We start from the raw sequence: 20172 nt of genomic DNA, 5'->3' as shown, positions 1-20172 counted from the left end.
TATATATATATATATATACTACTTCGCCACGCGTCGCGTAGACGGAGATCCACGTGGTATATGGAATACTTTTTTGTTATTTATTTATTAGGCCTCCACGACGAGACGTCAAAAAGCCTTCGACGCGTCGGCCGAAGTGGGCCCCGCCCTCGGTCTGACCACTCCGAAAAGTCCAACCGCCCACATCGGCGCGCTTCCGTTGGTTTCCCAAAGAACTCACGGTGGATCCAACGGCCAGCGTTTCATCCAGCGGGCCCCACGAGGCCGATCCTCGTCGGTGGCCACAACGAATCCGTACCCTGTTTTGAACGGAACAGGATATCCCGGCCCGTCTTTGGAACCGTCGACGAAGACGGGAAGTAATTCTGTTCTCCTCGTAGGCCCGATTTGGTAATTCTGCTCTCCTCGCAGGCCCGAAAGGGAAGGATTTGCTGCGGGAAAGAGGCGTCCGCGATTGGAGAACCGGCGTGTACTCTTTGGTTTCGTCGCTGTCGACCGCCGCGTCAAAGGGGTCGGCGTTGGCGCGCTTCGAGGGAAGCAAACACTCGATCCTCCGCAACCGAACGCGGTTACATAGAGCCGTCGTCTCGTCGTTTCCACGCCATGAAGACGATGAGATTGATATAAATCCTTTTTCTTCTTTTATTATATTTCACTCGAAAAGTTTAAAGAAAGCTCCAGTAGTTTCTACACGTCACGCTGGGACACTATATTCCATCGCTATTTACGTGGTCGCTGAAGAGACGTATGGTTCGGTCTTTGCCCCTTTCCTCAGGACCATTTTTTGGCTTTAAATTATCTTCATAAACAACTTCGCAGGTTTGTACTCATTCGACGAAGTGCAATTGGGAGAGTCTCGTGAATAGTGGTCCTCTTTTTATTCGATTTATTCCCGATCGCACCAAATATAATTTCTAAGGTCTGCAATCTGTACGACGAAATGCCATTCGTGTTCCAACCGAATGATTGATGGAATCGAACTAAATAAAAGTAATCATTTAATTTGATTAAAATTTTAAGTAGCATCGGTTCTGTTTTTGAGATTTTTAAGTTTAGTTGATATTTTTATAATTAAAATTAATTTAATTCGATCTGAATCGATTAATCGAAATTATTTATAAATTTCAAAATTAAATTATTGACGAATCGATTTGGATGAAGTCTGTTCGAAGCTGATTTGATACAGATTTAATCCGGTTTAATTTTTCGGTTCGATTTGACCACACGAAGCTTAGGCCACAAATTGAGGTAGGTGCGGGTTTGGCCGTGGCCGTCTGATGTTAAGGGCTTTTCCGTCCAAAACGTCGCCAACTGGCATTAGATGAGCCTTCTAAGTTAGCCGTTCACTAACTGCTCCGTCAAGAAAAAGCAATTAAGATAAAGTTACTCAATTATAATTACTTTTGCCACACATTGTTCTCACCCGACTCGTTACCCGTCGTCTCAGGCGGCCCACAGGTGACGCGAACGATTTAATCTTCCAACTGAAATGTGGGTAAGAATGAGGGTGCCGAGGAAAGGAAAAGGTCTCGTTCCCTCAAAAAGAAGCCATCCCTTTATAAAGCGACCGGAGAGAAGAGAGGCGAGGCGAACTCAAAAGGAAACGTGTGATCCTTCGTCGAATTGATCTCGATCGATACCTTCCCATTCCCATTCTTCTTCGGGTTTGGTCGGAGGAGTCTCTACTTGGCCGATTCCTTCGTGGAGGGTTTGTGGAGCGACCGTGGTAGGCCGATGGATTCGTGCGGGGCGGTGGAGTCACCGGAGGCAAGGCCTGCGGCGGTGGCGATCGACTTCACCGATGGGGACACGTCGCCATCCCGCGCGAGGATCCCGAGGAGGATACGCCGGAGGCTCCTTGAGGGCAAGAGCAGCGGCGGCCGCTCGAGCGTGGAGGAGATTGAAGCTAAACTCAGGGATGCCGACCTCAGAAGACAGGTGGTTTATTCGAGAAAATTTGTGTCTTCTATCGTATTTTGGTTATTAGGTTGACGTGTTGCTTCGATTTTTTGTTCTTTCATGAAATTTTAGGGTTTTTCCCCCTCCGATTTTAGAGTCTGTGGTTCTCTGAATACCAGTGTCGTTTCGAAGTTGAATTCAGAGAAAACTAGCTCAGAAGTCGGCTTTTGTCGAAAGATCGAAATTTTCGTTGTTCTGGAGTCATTATTTGGTTTTATTTTCTTTGCTTTGCTTTTCTCTAGTAAGTTTGATTACAGGTTTTAAGTATGGGGCTTTTTTGGGGGTCCTTTTTAATGATCTGGAAGCCTTGTCTTCTTTTGTTTTTATTCTTTCTCGGTTCTTTCTTCTTTGGATGCTTCTTGGGTAAATGATTTTGTTTCTTCTTTGTGTTCGTTGGTTGTGTTTCAATTATGTCCTCCATCAAATTATGTCATATCTTTGGATGTTCGGTCCTTCTGCTATCATACCAGGATTTATTAGCTCCTTCAAGTACTTGCCGTAAGTTTTTCTTCGAGAACCTAAGACTTCCATGTGAATGATTTTCTTTTTATAAAAAAAGGTGCTTTTTCCTTGCCATATTTTTTATTCTTCACTATAGAACACTGTGGTATTAACAACTAATTTTGTTTATATTACACAACTTTTGTGTTTTTTGCTATTTGTCCGAGTCAGCAGGGGTAGCTCTTTCCAATTTATAACTTGTAGTACTCCGAGAACAAAAAAAACTGTAGCACTACGGAAATTTTAAATAGATTTTTTTTTTATTCTGCTGTCCCTTTTGTATGACTTTTTTTTTGTTTTATATTCACATAATTGCCTGAACCTCTCTTTTACTTCTTTTTTTCTTACTCATTGAATTTCCTTTCTTACTCATTGAATTTCCTTATGATGTATGGCTAATTTTTTCTCTTTCCTCCATGTTCACAAAATTGTCTGGTAATCTATCTTACTTTCTGCTTGTTTTCTTTCTCCTATCTTTTACATCGGATTTGCTCATGATGCATGGTTGGTTTTTTTTTTCCTTTATGTATGTTTCTATGGAAATAAATGGTTCCTTTGCGATTTTTATTACTGCTAGATTGTAAGGCATCAATGTGGTCCTTTAAGAAATTGCCTTTTATCAATTTTGATAAATTTCCTTCTATCTATTTGGATCCTAAAAGATTGTTTTTTGTTAAACATGTTCTTTCTAGTTCTTGATGTTGAATTTATATGCACATACATTTCCTTGTGGAGGTTTTGTACTCTTAGGTCCTTTATCTGATTGTCACTTCTTTGTTTTATGAATTGTAGAAATTTCTTTTTCATTTGCAAGCAAAGTGTTGGTTTGCATTGGGCTTCTTCTTTTACGTGACATGATAGTTGTTGTGTATTTTGACGTTTGTTTTTTGTGTGGCAGCAATTTCACGAATTGTTATCGAGCAAAGCAAGGCCAAAACCAAGAAGCCCCTCATGGTCATCTCAAGAGGATGATCCTGGTCAACGGATTGAAGCAAAACTTTTTGCGGCTGAGCAGAAAAGGTGATTTTCTTGGTAGTCTCAACCTTTGGTTGTTTTATCAATCCTATTATTCTGTAATACTAATTTTTCTGTAACAGTTTAGATTGGTATGAAGCATTAAATGGCACGTATCGCTATTTCCAAATATTGAAAATGTTTTGTTTTTGTTTAGATTTGTACAACTTGAAGTTGTTTATAGTTAACTTAGCATTCTTCCATTGACAACTACATATTGTGAATTTTTCTGAAATTGTACCTTATATTTCCTATCCACTTTAGCTTGTTTTTGAAAGCCATTTGAAGCATCCAAAGCACTGTGGTGGTCTACGGTTAAAAGCTTAAAGTTTAAAGTTGAGATTACTTGGTTTTGTCAGTTGGAGCAATTACATTTTTTGGTCATTTTGTCCAAACTGAAAATTGGTTCTTCCTTTTTGAGTGGATAGGTTGAACCTTTTGGCAAAGGCGCAGATGCGGTTAGCTAGATTGGATGAGCTACGACAAGCTGCTAAAAGTGGTGTAGAAATGCGTTTTGTAAAGGAACGTGAAGAGCTGGGTACAAAAGTTGAATCCCGTGTACAACAGGCTGAGGCAAACCGTATGCGCCTTCTTAAGGCTCATATGCAGAGAAGAGCTGCCATTCGCGAGAGAACTGCATCATCTCTGTTGCAACGGGTAATCCGAGAGAACAAACATAAAGAGTGTGTGCGCTCTGCAATCTTTCAGAAGCGTGCTGCTGCTGAGAAAAAACGTTTGGGATTGTTAGAAGCAGAAAAGAAAAGAGCCCATGCTAGAGTAGTGCAGGCACGCAGGGTAGCCAAAACTGTGTACCATCGAAGAGAAACTGAAAGGAGAAGATTGAAAGAGCAGTTAGAATATCGGCTCCAAAATGTATGTGCCAGTCATTTTCGGTTCTTTTTCAATATTTTGTAAAATTGTAATCTCATCACTCTAGTCTAAATACTATCTACTGGTGTAGGATTATAGCTGGATACTGTTTTAACTTGTAGTGGGCATAGCTGATTGGACTTATTTTGGCTGCAATTGGTTTATAAGATTATAGCTGGACTCAATGATTAATATGAAACTGTTGTTGAGAAAATTAGGGATGCATGGTTTGCAATTATGTAGTTTCTGTCACTGTTATAAGGTTTGGTTGCTCGTTCTTATACAAGCTACACTGGTGTTCAGGCAAAGCGACAAAGGGCAGAGTATCTTAAACAAAGAGGTGGCTCTCATGGTTCTGCACGGATCAATTTGATCAGACATGGAGATTTTCTTTCAAGAAAATTAGCAAGGTGATATTTTTTACTAGTTGATAATTGCAGTCTCTGATTTTTATTTGCTTCTCAAGGTTGACTGGGTATTTAGGTGCTGGAGGCAGTTTGTGAAATCAAGGAGGACTACTTTTGCCTTGGTTAAAGCTTATGCAGCTTTGGGGTTAAACGAGAACTCTGTTAAACGTATGCCATTCGAACAAGTCGCTCTCCTTATTGAATCATCCAAAACACTGGCGACAGCGAAATCCTTGCTAGATCGGTTGGAGAGCCGTATCTCACTCTTACTTTCATCTGGACCTTTAAGTGTCGAAAATATTAATCATCTGCTGAAGCAGCTAGCCTCTCCAAATAGAAAAGTCCCATCCGGTAGAACCTCAAGAGAGAGAGGTGGAACAAAAAGAGTGGCTGTCAGAGAATCTAGAAGTTCTGAAACAAAGATGTCAAGGTATCCGGTCAGAGTAATACTCTGTGCTTACATGATATTAGGTCATCCAAATGCTGTTCTCAGTGGCCAAGGGGAGCGCGAAGTTGCCTTGAGGGAGGCAGCTATAAACTTTCTTCGGGAGTTTGAATTGTTAGTGAATACCATATTGGATGGTCCTAAAAGTGCTCACTCCTCGAGGCAATCATCACCTGATGCCTTGTCTTTGAATCATCATGAAGACTCCTCTACCGGTTTGCCTCGGGAACAGAATTTTAGATGCCAGCTGAGAACATTCGACACGGCATGGTGTTCTTACCTTTACAGGTTTGTGGTATGGAAAGTGAAAGATGCTAAATCTCTGGAGGAAGACCTTGTGAGAGCTGCTTGTCAATTGGAACTGTCGATGATGCAGACATGCAAGATGACTGCAGAAGGACAGACAGTTGATCTTAGTCATGATATGAGGGCTATTCAAAAACAGGTTTGTCTGATCTTTACCGATTATTTTTCTTCTTAAGAAAACATGTTACTGGAACATGCATGAGACAATGATTTTCCATTACTGTAAAGAAGTGGGCATAACAAGAGTTGGATGGCACAAAAATGTCCTTGTAGCCAGACAAAAATCTAGTAGTTGAAGTTTTTTTTATATTAATCATTGACTTTGTTTGTTAAACACGAGTGACAAATTCATATAACCCAACATTCTGAAGTTGTTCTGCCTTTATCTTTAGCTAGCACCGTTGTTTTGCTCTTTTGGAAGGAGGCTTCAAAATTCTGAGAGAGAATTACATGAGACCTTTATTGTGATGTTACAAGGCTACTCAGGCTTTTCTAAATTATATATTCCGATCAAAAAATTTGGTGTGGTTTACTTCCACTGGTTGATTAGGAGAATTGTTGGCGTGTTTTATGTTTACTGTTATCACCTGACTATTGCAATCTGCATAGAGAAATCACTGATATTTTTCCAAAATGAAAATAGTTCCTTTTCTTTTTACTCTTTTCCAAGGAGGACAGCAAGGCAACTTCCTCATCTATCCATTTCTCTTTGTCACCCTCCCCACACTTCAACCATATGTTTTACTTGCTAGCGTCATCATAACTGAGAGAGGGAGTAGGGTAATGATAATAGAGGTGAAAGAGAATGAGGATGACTAGGAAAGGGAAATAATTGACAATGAAGAGAAATTAAGAGATAAATGAAAAGAGGACCAAGTTGAGGAGAAGTTGGGCAAATCAAGAGCAAGAAAGGTCGGGTTGGAATTAGAGAATTTGATGGGTAGTCGCTATCAAACAGAACTGTCAGGATGGAATTAGAGCAAGAAAGGAGGGATTGCCTTCTTAAGAATTTTTACTAATTAAATCCAAGAGTTCTTTTTGACTTTTTAGAAGACTGAGTAACAGTTAAATCATCACTATGGTAAACCTAACAAGACCATCAGATGTTTTCTGCAATAAGTAAGTTCATAATTTTCTGAGTCTTATTAACAAAATTATAGGTCTTAACTAATAGATACATATCAAAAACACAGATGTATATATGCCTAACTTCATTAGCGTAAAGGAGTTAACTGCTTCACAAATGTTGATTAATGGTAGAATAATTTAGCACCTCGAAATTACAAATATTTGTAATATTTTGTTCATCAGATTGAAAGGTTGATGGCTACCATCATGTTCTTTCTTTTACGTTTGTGTCATGAATATCCTAAGGGTGTTTTGATGTAGGTTATTGAAGACCAGAAACTTCTGAGGGAGAAAGTGCAACACCTAGGTGGCAATGCTGGAATTGAACGAATGGAATGTGCTTTATCAGATACACGATCCAAATTCTTTGAAGCAAAAGAGAACGGTAGCCCTTTGGCAACATCTGTTGCTCATATTTCATCACCTTCAGCACCCGACACTTCAGGAAAAAATGTGGTCTCTGTGCCTCATGAGCAGAGTGTTGATATTAAAGGGAGATCCAATCATGTTGTTCGTTCTCTGTTCGGTGCTTCATCTTCCGCTCAGCCTACGGTTGGTGCAGAAATTCAAAATGTAGATGTTCAGTCAAGTTTCAGAACGGTCACACAGTCGCCCACGGAAAATGAACTGCTTGTCAATGAGATAATGCATTGGGGCAATGGAAATATTGCTGATAATCTTGACCTCAAAGCTGAAGAGATTGGTATCCAGGTAATTGGACTTCTTTCCCCAAACATACAGGTGGCGCTCAAAACATTTTTTTTTTTTATATGAGCCATGCCATAATGCATGAGAAAAGAATCAGTAAGACCATTTTGACATCAGATGCTTTAGGCATGAATGTTCATATTTTATGCTCCATTGTTTGATAATCTTTTAGACCTACTCGTATAGAGGGTTTAATTTTCAGATTGATGATGTCTTTTGAGGATGATTGGTGATGCATGATTGGGCAATTTTTTTCTCTTGTTTTTTTTCCGAGTCACTGGCTCATGTGAATAAATTTATTGCACATGGCTGGTCTACTGTTCTCTTGAGGTTGATCCTTGTTGTATTAGGTTTTTTATTCAAGGGGCCATTAACAGATTTCTTTTCATGTTTTGTCTGCCTGGTAGGTTAAAGAGACGATGGAGAAGGCATTTTGGGATGGAATATTGGATTCTCTAAAGGAAGACAGACCTGATTACAGTAGAATACTGGGTCTTGTCAAGGAAGTACGGGATGAATTATGTGAATTGGCTCCACAGAGTTGGAAGCAAGATATTCTCAATAGTATTGATCTTGACATTCTCTCCCAGGTAAATCTATGATCTACTAGATTGTAAAGTCTCTATGGTGTTAGTGTTTCTTTTTGTCCCTGACATTTTTTATAATATGTCACACATATTGATCCAATATACTTTTTAATCCCTTGGCCTTGATTTCCAACTTCAAGCTCATACTTTCCTTGTTAATTTTGGTGAAAGGTCCTTGAGTCAGGCTCTCATGACATACATTATCTTGGAAATATTTTAGAGTTTGTGCTGACCATGCTTCGGAAATTATCTACTCCTGCAAGTGAAGATGACATGAGAAAGGACCACCAGAAGTTGTTAAATAGTTTGGAAGATATTGCTCGATCTAATGACAAACAGAACAACCTTTTTGTTATTGCCGCAATCAAGGGTCTGCGCTTTGTTTTGGAGCAAATACAGGTCAGATCCTATGTCATTCATCAAAGTACTTTTGTGGATATACTAGATGAAAATGATTATTATTGTGCTTTCACCAACTTAATTGATTCGATTTTATATTGAAACATGGATAATTATAATTGTCTTTTCAGAGTCGTGGATTTCGTGGATGATACATATATAAATGTGAACAAAGTGATACTTGTATATAATCTTTAGTTAAATTGGCATTCAAATGTTCAAACTATTTTGATGCCAGTGCAGATTCTCTAGTTAAAATGGCAGAAAATGACCAACATTTCAAGAGTGAAGATCTTGTCTGACGAAACTATGGTTTCTGATAGTTCTTATGAGGAATCTTGGCTTTTGAAATATGTGCACTCTTTAAATGTTGTCATATTTTTCAAAAATATTGAACTAATATATTTCACTGCATAAACTATTTGTCATACTTTTCAAAAATTTGATTGAGACATTCCGTTGACAGACACTGAAGAAGGAAGTTAGTCTTGCCCGTATAAAGTTGATGGAACCAATCATCAAGGGATCTGCCGGATTGGAATATTTGCAGAAGGCATTCATGGACCGCTGTGGATCTCCTGTTGGTGCTGCCAACTCTCTTCCAAAAACTTCTCGATGGTTATCCTCATTTGTTGACAGTTTGGAAGAAGAATGGAACGAGCACGTCGACCTCTGTTCTGTTCTATCGGCAAGTCATGTGAGTTTCTCTTAAATTGGCTTTGGCACATATCATGTGTAATAAATTGCCTAACAAAATGTGCTGGACATCTTCAATTTAGGGACTTCCTATTACTACCCTCCGTACAGGTGGTGGCCTTTCATCCTCATCAAAACAGTATGATGTTCTTTTTAATGCTTCAGGTAAAATTCTCTGTTAATTTTCTTTCTTCATAACTTTCAAGATGACCAAGTTCTAGGCCATTTGAATAATTAACAGTGATGTACAGTGCATGATTGTTCATAATCATCAATGCCATAGTAATTTATAGTGACCTTGCTTCCCGAGCCAGGTGGTGACGAACTACCAGAATGCAGTGGAGAAAAGGTGGACAAGTTGGTTCGGCTTGGTTTGCTAAAACTTGCGAGTGCAATAGCCGGATTGACAACTGAGATGGCTCCTGAAACTCTTGAGCTTAATGTTTTGAGATTGAGAGCTGTTCAGAGCCAACTCCAGCAAATAATTTTTGTCGCAACAAGGTGATTTTTCTAATCTGATTAGACTAGGTGTGCTCTCCATCAGTAAATAAATGGTTCAAACGTAGTTTGTCATCGTTTGTCATCTGTTAGTTACTCCTTTATTCATGGCATGCAGCATTTTGGTTCTCCGACAAGTTGTCCTCAGCGAAAAATCTGTTGCCCCTTCAGAGTTGGAATCTGTAGTTTCAAAAACAGTCGAGGGGCTCTCCGATCTCTTGAAGAATTCACCTGATGTAGGTTTTGAAGAGATCACTGAGATGATGGTGAGCTTATCTGGCTCATATTCAACTTCCTCTCCGGAAACAAAGCTTCAAAGCAGAAAGGAGATTATGGCAAGAATGCTCACAAAAAGCCTGCAAAATGACGATGCCATATTCGCAAAGGTCTCACGGTCAATTTACTTGGCTGTACGAGGAGTCGTACTTGGGGGGAGTGGTGCCCGAGGCCGGAAGCTGGCAGATGCAGCACTCCGACGAGTTGGTGCCGCCATGCTCTTGGACCAAGTGGTTAATGCAGGCAACATGATTGTTATAATGGCAATGGTCACCAGCCGAGTTCATGGGCCGTGGTACAGGGTCTTGGTGTAAAGATTCAGTGATTCAGTTTGCATCTTGTACGTAAGAAATCAGCATAAGCACTTCTGATTGGAACCTGTGGGTAAGACCTGCAAGATATGGTGTTCATGATTCAACCTCTAGCGTACGTAGGGCTGCTTTTTTAGCTTTAATCTGTTTAACATTGCAAAGTGTTGGGGGAAGTAACTCTGCATTGTTGTGTACATAATTGTATAAAGATGCATAGATAAATGCGAATGCATTACATGTTTCAGGTCCTTTGGTCGTATGCACGTTGTTCCCTAATGTAACCACCCTTAATATAAAGCTTTTATGTTTTTGGGTTTGCCAGTTTAATGTTGATGTCGATAAATCAGATTTCGCCTCTACTATGAGAGGATTTCTCTCATCTGTGATCATTTAATTATGGCCTCATCATAAGTAAATTATGGGCTATATATATCTTTTGGTAACTTTGCACATGCACTAAACTTACTTTATCAATGTGGAAGAATTAAGTCAGATAATGGTATAAGTCCGATAACATTTTAATGGGATATCTGAAACATGATAGAATCATTCATATAATACCTTTAAAAAACAAAGAGGAGCAAATGGGTGAGGTTAATAAAAAGCCATATTTGCAAAATATTTAACAAAATCTAACGCAGAAAGGAATTGGTAATTACATATTCGAAAACAGTGTCAACCTAACAACAGTTGGAGGAACAACTACATGGAGTCAGATACCAATCATCCTCAGAAGAGAAAACTTCAGTTGCTTGACAGATCTATATCCTTTTCGCGTTTGGTGCAGATGGTCTCAGCTTGTTACCTTGCGATACCATATATGGTCACATCGGGAATCAGTTACCTTTAGGAGGGGAGCCACTGCTCCTACTGTTGCTAGTGCTTCTTCCTCTAACAGGTCTGCATGATGTATCCAAGACTAAGTCGAGAGAATATTCTACTGTGTCCGATTCAAAACAAATCTGTAAAACTACACTCTTTAAGAGGAGGAAAGTGCAATTCGGTGAAGTTCAAATCTATTGTGCATCCACTAGAAGGAAAATAAAAAGTGTACCACAAGCAACGCAGCTCGCACTGAAACCAATTTTCAGCGATCATGACACATTACCACTATGTTGTGTTTCAACCTAAATGTAATCATGAGATGCAAATGTGCTCAATAAAAAAAAAGCCGAACAATTACCTTCTAGGACTGCGATTTCTTGATATCTTGCGAACTCCCTGGGAGGCAAAACAAGAAAAATAAATATTAATATTCCCTAATGTGTACCATCTGCAATTGAGGAAGATGCAAGAACGTGCCTCCATGTAAGTGCACATATAGCATGCTGAAGATAACTACCTTGCGAGGACTGGGAGAACCAGAATATGATGAACCAGAACTTGCACGCCTTGGTGGTCGCCCTCGCCCCCTGCTTTCAAAGATGGTCAGAAATGACAAATTTTAAGACAGGCATGCCATGCAAAAATAACCATGGAAAATTAGACAAAAGATCTTTTGAGCTTGGCTTATAAAAACTAGGGAAAAGGGGGAACCAAATTGAACTAGATAAACCAGAATGCAATACTGCTGTTACCTGCGAGGAGAAACTGATCTAGAACGCGAATGAAGAGGCCTCCTTATCGGTGAACGACTACGACGGCGAGGCGGTGGTGACCTCCTCGGTGGACTCCTTGGTCGCCTAGGAGGTGATCTGACATGAAAGCAAATTCATTAAGAAAATTAGCACAATAATCAAATGGAGCGTAAGTTCCTTCGAGACATCATAGTGTATGTCATCATGATGTAATAAGAAAATTTAGTACTATATTGATTTATTCCAAAAACAGCTCACTGGACTATTAGAACAAGAAGATTTAATGAAAAGAGAAATGCAAGGTTTAAAGAAGTTTGTCTAGCAACGGGGTCACAAAAGTGGCAGGTTCGGGGTAGTTGCACTGCTTCAAACAAGGCAAGCAGGTTCGGGGTAATTCAACCAAATCTAAAATGGGAACCTGTACCTTAGTTAATCGAGTTTGAATGCTAAATCATACAAATCACGATCCAGATGGATTTCTCATTAGGAAGAGGTCAAAACTTATTAGCATGGAGACGATAGATGAAAGATTTGGAGTTGATTTGCCTAAATCTGAAGTAACTTTCCTCAGCTTTTCATTAGGAAGAAAGAGGGCGGGCACTAGTTACACCAAGTTAGTGTCACTTTAGACATCAGGAAAATCTGCTGCCAGTGTCTATTAAGATATTTTGGTTGAGACTTGAGACTTCCTTTCAATGATAATGAAAAATATACTATATATGTATATGTTACAATTTCAGATATATGTCATGATCAGATGCTCTAATGACGGTTGAGAGCTCCTTCATTGGAACATCAGATGCTCCAATTTCAGATATTTTGGTTGAGAGTTCCTTTCTCATAATCAGATGCTCCAATGAAGGTTGATCTGATCATGATCAGATAAACCTTCATTGGAGCATCTGATTATGAGAAAGGTAACTAAAGGATGGTCAAGCTGTTGGTAAAAAAAGCTCTTCTTAAATGTGAAGATCTATTCCAACCAGATAGAGGGACGAGTCCATTCACAGGCCAACTTACTGGAGCTTCCACTTAAATAATGTAAAAAACGTAAATACCATGCTTGAGAACAAAAGACACTGTGAAAGCAATAGCAAAGAATGTCAGCATAAGACATTCACCTATATCCTCCAGAATATAGGTATGTCAATTCCTGCAACAAATTATGATTAACACTATTTTCCAGTATCATTTCCACAATCGAAGGACGATTGACATCACTGTTTATCAGATAAACTTCAGAAAGAAATTCAAAACATGACAAGTGACAGTGATTAAAAATAGCATATCATATTGGTCTTTCTTCAGTGTCATTGAATGACACATCATATTCATAATTTTTGCTTAAATTCACAGCAAAACACAGTATCAATACATTATCATAAAAGACAACTTACCGCCGCCTTGGAGGAATAGGGGATCGTTTACGGACAGGGCTCCCACGCCCCCTTCTTGGAGAAATCCTACAAATATATACCAATTATATTAAACATACCAATTGACATGATACAAACATTGAAAACTTCAAAAAATTAACTAACCGAGCCGGTGACCTGTGCCTTCGAGCAGGAGAAGGAGAACGTCTTCTAGGAGGAGATGCTGCTCTTCGTCGAGGTGGTGTTTCACCACGTCGGTGTGGGGAAGAATCTACTCGGCGACGTACGGGAGACTCCACACGACGACGAGGAGAGGAATCAGGTCGACGTCTGGGTGAACTAACTCTTCTATTTGGAGGAGGGGATCGCCTCGGTGGCGGTGACAGAGGTTTCCGCCGTGGAGAAGCTAATATAGTAAATCAGAAAAAGAAGATAAATTTGCAAAATCTCGAAGACAAGAAATAACAAATAAAACAACATGCTATTGGACACATCCATTTTAAGTCGGAGTCCTCATATGAAAGAAAATAAGTCACAAATTGTCAAAAAGGAAAAGTGGAAGAAGCATATAAATCACCATGAGCCCCAAAAGAGATCCTTAAAATAATAAGTTCCTGGAGAAGAGAATGTCCAAGTACAGCTAAGAAGAATAATTTGAAAAGTTAACTTACGCTCTCTAGGACGCAGTGGAACATCTTTTTCTGCACTAGTACCAACTTTATCTCTCAGTGGAGCTTCTCTTTTTGGAGCCACAGGTATAGCCTTCGGGGGGGAAGAAGGTTTTTGGCGTTGTGTTAATGTAAATCTCACACGGACAACACATCCATCAATCTGGCCCTGCAATCCAAGTATGAAGGAAGCAGGTTTGAAAAAGGATCTTTGAGTGTCTAGAGTTGGGTCAAGAGGGTCTCAGCTTAAGAACCATATGTATTTGCAACATTTTTATTTAAAGGAATGAGAAACATACACCATCCATGTAAAGAAGAGCCTTCTCAGCATCGACCCTCTTCTTGAACTCAACATACCCATACCCTCGAGGAAGATTAACCTAAACAGCACGTAGAACAGGTGATCAGATGAAAAAACTAGTGTCCATGTCCATAGGTTACAACCAGAAATTGTTAACATACCAGGCGGTCCATTGCCAGTTCCACATTAATTACATCACCAAAATTGCCTGCAAAGCCAATAGCATGGCATTACAATTTTCCACCATCATACTTGAAAAGAACATATATAACATGGATTAGCAAGCCCTATGCACGAAAACAGAAAGCACTTATATAATCAATAAAATGAACTTAAAAACATATGCAAAGAAACTAAAATGGCTCAAAACTCAATTAAGATCTGATATCAGCACAGGATATTTTGATATTCAATTATCAACTTTCTTTCTTGCTTTATAAACTGATCAATTTCAGGTAAAAGGATCTTCATACTCATTCACTACTAAGAGGATCCTCGTTAATGTTATATATAGCCCGTGGCAGGCACACAGAAGTGAAAGGATACTCATAGCTAAAACATATTTATATAAATTCTACACTCTTGGAAACAAATGAAACGGGGCTGAAATTAACTTACCAAAAATTTCTTTAAGATGTGCTTCATTAACATTCCTAGACAGATGATCAATGTGAAGAACCACAGACTCTGACACTGGAGATGGTTTCCTGAAGCAAAAGCAAATTCCATCATATAAAATTACTTTCCATCACGAAGAAAATGAGTAAATAACCTCTATGAGAGTCATGAGGAATTATCAAGTGTACAGATAAATGTTACTTTTCTGCTTTAATTTTGTTTCTGCTTACATATTTATGTGAGTCCACTTTATCCTATTTCTAAAAGAACTTCTCTATCTTTGCAAAATCATCATCCTTTGAATTATTTTTTAATTGTATTGTTCACTGCTTGGGTATTCCGCTTGTTAGGCCAAGCAACTAATTGTCTTGGTCATGGTGTTTTGCATAGATCCTATTCAATGTGTAAATCGTGGCATTCTTTTTTATGTTTAGAAACTACTTGAAAATTATGGAAAACCAAAAAAAAAAAGTTTAACCAGAATAACTATCTTGTTCAATTTATACTAAACCTGCCTACCTTGTTAGGATGCTCCACAACAAATTCCAGGTTCTAAACTCGCCACAGTTCTCATTAATCACAGTGAATTTCACCATTTAAAACATCCCTTTTACAGAAACATTATAAAAAACTTTAAAGCAACAATATAAGAACGACTGAGCATTGCTATGTACCTGCAAGGGAAAGAAATTATTCAACAAAGAAATTGAAGAGATGCTCTATGTTACTGTTTACATAACAATTGAAAGAAAAGTACAATGAGTGTAAAGCATGTAGTCGATAAAATCAAGGTTCTAGGTAAGAATTTAATAGGATCAGTTCAGATTGGGCAGAGCTAGGATCATCACCAACAGCAATCAACTAGAACTAGCTATAATATATTGGCTGGTTCTTATAACCAATCCATGATTTTTTAGGAATTCAGGGGTCAGCAATATGGATCCTCCTTATTTTGATTGACCAATTCTTCAAAGCATTCACAGAGTTTACTTGGCGTGCATAACAAGGATCAGAACACATTTTAAATATAACCATACCTCTCTGGTGAAGCTTTTTTAGGCGGTGGTGTTGGCGAATGAGCTCTTCTACCAGTTAGAGGCGGACTGAGTGGACAATCATCATGCATGAGATAACTTGTTTCAGAGAAATTGACAGTCTTTGACAAAATGGATAAGATACATACAAGAAAGTAAACTAGTGAACACATTGCTGTAAATTTATCATCACTAAACAAAAGAATCATTCAATAACATCAAAAGCGTATTGGACAGATATTAAAGGTGAATCTATTTATGTCTAAGCATACCTCATTGAGGAAGAAACAGGAGGAAATGCATGAAAGCGTTACCAAAAACATGTTTTGTAGCACCAATCTACTATGTTGTCATATAAAAGCAAAATTTATAATTTATGTTGGATCGGTCTGCATAGGCCATTATTTCTGGTTGGTGAAGACATAAGCTAGATTAGTATAAATCTAAAAAATATTTGTGCATATCTAGGTTAGATCCATGCAAATATATTCAACATCCCCTAGACCTAGATTGTATGTCCACTATAGTGTAATATTTTTATTATATACCTGAAATCCGTATTTTAACTTTTGTAAGATAAACACACTGAAGCAACTCTGACATGGTAGCAAGCTCATCGCTTTGAATACCTATGTTGATTGCATTGTAAGACTGATAAAACTAAAACTGCATTTGACTAGTGGATTCGACATGGCCAAATGCACAAAAGTCCCACAAGAAATCAGATGGACTTTCATGGTACTATTGGATGCCCAAAAAGCCCTAATAGTGCCAAAAGCACAGAGGGAGGGCTCGATGGACAAGCATACGTGCAGTCTGATAGGAATCAATCAATACGTGCGGGAGCACAAGTAAGGATTAATATCTCTAACAACTAATCGATTCAGGTGATGCTAGACGACTCAGCATATCTACCAGCATTTTTGTGCTGAGCAGGAAACAAAGACAACCACTCTTATGCAAACAGAGATAATATGCAGATCCCAACAAACCACCCACCAAGAAAAAAAGACAAATATATTTAAATCAACAAATAGTAATTCAAAGGTGATCAATTGTCGTCAGATTTTGTTACTCCAGAGTACCACATGCACGAAAGAACACATGGAGAACAGAGTAAATAAAGGTCGAGCGGAGACACATTTTCCTAGCTCAACAAACCCGACTCAAAAGTTTGGACTTCCCGGAGGGTCTCCAAAGCGATGTTTCGGGCACAGATTTAACGTGACCGACTCACCTCTTTCTCTGCGGGGGAGGGGACCGGCTTCGCGAGCTCACGCTTCGCGAGGGCGAGGAGGAGGAGGAGAGTGACCCGGAACGGGATCGGGAGCGGGAGCGCGACGGGGAATCCGAGCCGGAGAAGGAGCGCGAGGGAGACGAAGATCGCGACGGCGACACCGACGGGCTCGTCGGCCGCGCTCTGCCGGGCTTGGCCATGGGTACGGTGGGTGTCGGTGGAAACCCTAGAGAAAGGGTAGGGTTTTGGGTCGAGGAACGGCCGAACGATGCAACAATGAAAGACGAACACGTTAAAGTGCATTTATCTTTCTCCGTTTACTAAAATACCCTCAAGTTTTGCTCATATTTAGTCATTGGGTCCGACGAATCCAACGGACTCATAAGGGAAAAATTATGTGGCTTTTGCTGATATTAAAAAAATTATTCCAATAAATTTCTTTTTTTATTTTATGTATCAGACTTATAACAATTATGTGGCTTTGAGGGTTATTATGTTAGATCTTGTGATGTTATACTAAATTTATATATATCAGGTATTGATGTTTGGAAACTTCATGTTATATATTTTTGTTTGTGTAAACAACCTTAAGTCGTGGCCTCGGGGCCGATGTGGTTGGGTTCGGGTCCGAATGATGGGAATCTTCCCGAGACGGCCTTCGCGTCCGCCAAGGTGGTCGAGTGCGGTGGTTGGAACGGTGTCGTTGTCTCCTCAGGGCAGGAACTCCTTGCCTTCGCGTCCCGCGGGGACCTTCGGCTTTGCACCTGCACAAAGGTCGAGTCGGGGTGCTCGGCCCGACCCCTCCGACGATCAAGTTAGTGGATGGCGGAGGGAGTTTCAGACGAAGAAGACTTTTTGTCTGTCTCTCTCTTTCCCGTTCGGAATGCGAGGGTATTTATAGGGAAGCTTACTGTTTTCTGATGTGCCCGCTTGCAGGGGGCAGGCTAGTAACGTTTGACGCTGGTGTTGGTGTGGCGTGAAGAACCGAGCCTGAGCAGACGTTAATGCGCCTCGGTCGACGTTATGGTCCGTTTGACTAGGTGTTGTCATGTTGATCGAGGCATGAGACGTCATCTGACGTCAGCCGAGTCTTATCATAATTACTATCCTCATCATATTCCCCCCCGGAAAAGAAGCTATGCGTCGGTCGTTGGGAGTCCGAGGCATTGCTTCAGCTTTCAGGCGGGCTGGCCGCGCAAGCGCGGTCTCGGGGAGCATGGAACCGAGGAGCACGACACAAGCGGGCAAGCCGCGCAGGTGTGGTCTTGGGCATCATGCGGCCGAGGAGCACGACGTAGGCGGGTTGGCTACGCAGGCGTGTCTCGGGAAGCATGGAGCCGAGGAGCACGACGCTGGCGGGCAAGCCGCACAAGTGTGGTCTCAAGCATCATGCGGCCGAGAAGCACGACGCAGGCGGGTTGGCCGCGCAGGTGTGTCTCAGGCAGTCGGCAGACGAGGTACATGCTCAAGGAGGCAGGCTGCGCAGAGGCGTACTCGGGCAGTCGGCAGCCGAGGTACATGCTCAGGCAGGCAGGCTGCGTAGAGGCATACTCGGGCAGTCGGCAGCCGAGATACATGCTCAGGCAGGCAGGCTGCGTAGAGGCGTACTCGAGCAGCCGGCAACCGAGATACATGCTCAGGCAGGCAAGCTGCGCGGAGGCGTGCTCGGGCAGTCGGCAGCCGAGGTACATGCTCAGGCAGGCAGGCTACACAGAAGCGTATTCGGGCAGTCGGCAGCTGAAATACATGCTCGGGCAGGCAGTCTGCGCAGAGGCGTACTCGGGCAGTCGACAGCTGAGTTACATGCTCAGGCAGGCTACGCAGAGGCGTACTCGGGCAGTCGGCAGCCGAGGTACATGCTCAGGCAGGCAGGCTGCGCAGAGGCGTACTCGGGCAGTCGGCAGCTGAGATTCATGCTCAGGCAGGCAGGCTGCGCAGAGGCGTACTCGGGCAGTCGGCAACCGAGATACATGCTCAAGCAGGCAGGCTGCGCGGAGGCGTACTCGGGCAGTTGGTAGCCGAGGTACATGCTCAGGCAGGCAGGCTGCGTAGAGGTGTACTCGGGCAGTCGGCAGCCGAGTAGGTACTTGTGTTGCTGTCCCTTCATACCAACTTACCCGTGGTGGGGGGTTGGGGACTCCTTTGCCTTGTGAGTCCTTGGGAGCCGGCTCTTTGCGTCAGCAGCGTGCTTTTAGGCGTCAAGATCGAGGCGCCAAGGCTCCGTTGTTTGCTTAGCTTGCCCTTGAGCCGTTGCGTCATTTATGGCGAGACGTCCTTTGGCCTCCCTGATGCGATGTGGCGGGCAAGCGGGCACGTGAGTGGGCTGTCGCCCACTTTTGGGAGGCGAAGAGACGCTGGTTTTGGCGGGATCTCTCCCTTAAATAGGGTGCGTCCGGCTTCGTTCCCATCCCTCACTGCTGAGTCTTCCTCTCCGGATCTCGCCGTCCCCTTTCCAGTCGTTCTCCTCGCCTCCAGCGCCACCTCTCTTTCCCAAGGAGCCCCTTCCTGTTTACCATTAAGGTCAGTGAGGATGACCTCCTCTTCTTCTTCCTCCTCTTCATCTTCCCATAGAGCTAGGGAGAGACCCCTTCCGCCGTCCCCCGTCCAGTCCTCCGATGGGGAAGCGGCGTGGGCCCTTGATGCCTTAATGTGGCCGCATGACCTCGACTCCACCGTGAGCGGGTCATCGCTGAGGAGACTTCGGGAACACTATAGTATCCCGGAGGATTATGTCCTCAGCGCCCCCGAACCGGGGCAACGGGCCTACGACCCAATTCCGAAGGGTTTTGCGCTAACCTTAGTTGCCCTGGAGGCGGGTCTGCGCCTTCCCCTTCACCCCCTCATTGTCTCATGTATCTCTCTGTGGCGAATCTCGCCATCCCAGGTGGCGCCAAACTCTTTGCGCTACATATTGGCGTTCCTGGGGGAATGCCACTACGCCAATATCACTCCCACCCTCAACCTTTTCCTTTCATGCTATCGTCTTTCCAAGGGGTTAGGGGGTTATTTCTTGTCAGCCCGAGCAAGTTTTCGAGTCAGGTGCACCCCTTCCAGTAACAAAGGGTGGAAGGGGAGGTTTTTTTATGTTAGTTGTGCGAGAGATTGGGGCTTTGGGGTCCGGTGGTCTGCGAGAGTGATCGATAACACCACCCCGAGCCTGAGCGATGAAGAGCGCTGGGATCTGGGGAGGCTCCGGGAGGTTCTCCCCAGCTCCTGGGCCATCCGAAACATGACCAAGCAGTGGTTGGTCGAGGTG

General features: G+C 41.9%; 2 protein-coding genes across 3 annotated transcripts; one reads left to right on the top strand and one right to left on the bottom strand.

The window, feature by feature from the left end:
* Positions 1-1545: 1545 nt before the first annotated feature.
* On the top strand, positions 1546-10432 carry LOC103978482 (uncharacterized). The gene is made up of 12 exons (XM_009394287.3): positions 1546-1938; positions 3359-3480; positions 3903-4347; positions 4648-4754; positions 4828-5641; positions 6892-7341; positions 7746-7928; positions 8097-8324; positions 8791-9021; positions 9104-9185; positions 9335-9521; positions 9637-10432. Exons 1-12 carry the CDS (start codon positions 1735-1737, stop codon positions 10106-10108), a joined length of 3525 nt encoding a protein of 1174 aa, XP_009392562.2. The 5' UTR covers positions 1546-1734; the 3' UTR covers positions 10109-10432.
* Positions 10433-10694: 262 nt separating this feature from the next.
* On the bottom strand, positions 10695-17185 carry LOC135625856 (serine/arginine-rich splicing factor SR45-like). 2 transcript variants are annotated; one of them, XM_065130962.1, is made up of 13 exons: positions 16917-17185; positions 15683-15748; positions 15165-15197; positions 14646-14734; positions 14189-14235; positions 14026-14106; positions 13730-13895; positions 13224-13464; positions 13080-13145; positions 11683-11799; positions 11448-11517; positions 11289-11326; positions 10695-11005 (listed from the first exon to the last, which is right to left on the bottom strand). In XM_065130962.1, the coding sequence occupies exons 1-13, from the start codon at positions 17114-17116 to the stop codon at positions 10942-10944; spliced, it is 1278 nt and encodes a 425-aa protein (XP_064987034.1). In that variant the 5' UTR covers positions 17117-17185; the 3' UTR covers positions 10695-10941. The 2 variants fall into 2 exon arrangements, with proteins under 2 accessions (XP_064987034.1, XP_064987042.1); XM_065130970.1 differs by lacking the exon at positions 15165-15197.
* Positions 17186-20172: the final 2987 nt, after the last annotated feature.

Source organism: Musa acuminata, chromosome BXJ1-3 (assembly GCF_036884655.1).
Source record: "Musa acuminata AAA Group cultivar baxijiao chromosome BXJ1-3, Cavendish_Baxijiao_AAA, whole genome shotgun sequence".
Lineage (NCBI taxonomy): Eukaryota > Viridiplantae > Streptophyta > Magnoliopsida > Zingiberales > Musaceae > Musa > Musa acuminata.
Note: the sequence above shows the minus strand (reverse complement) of the source record. Positions and strands in the feature narration are given on the sequence as shown.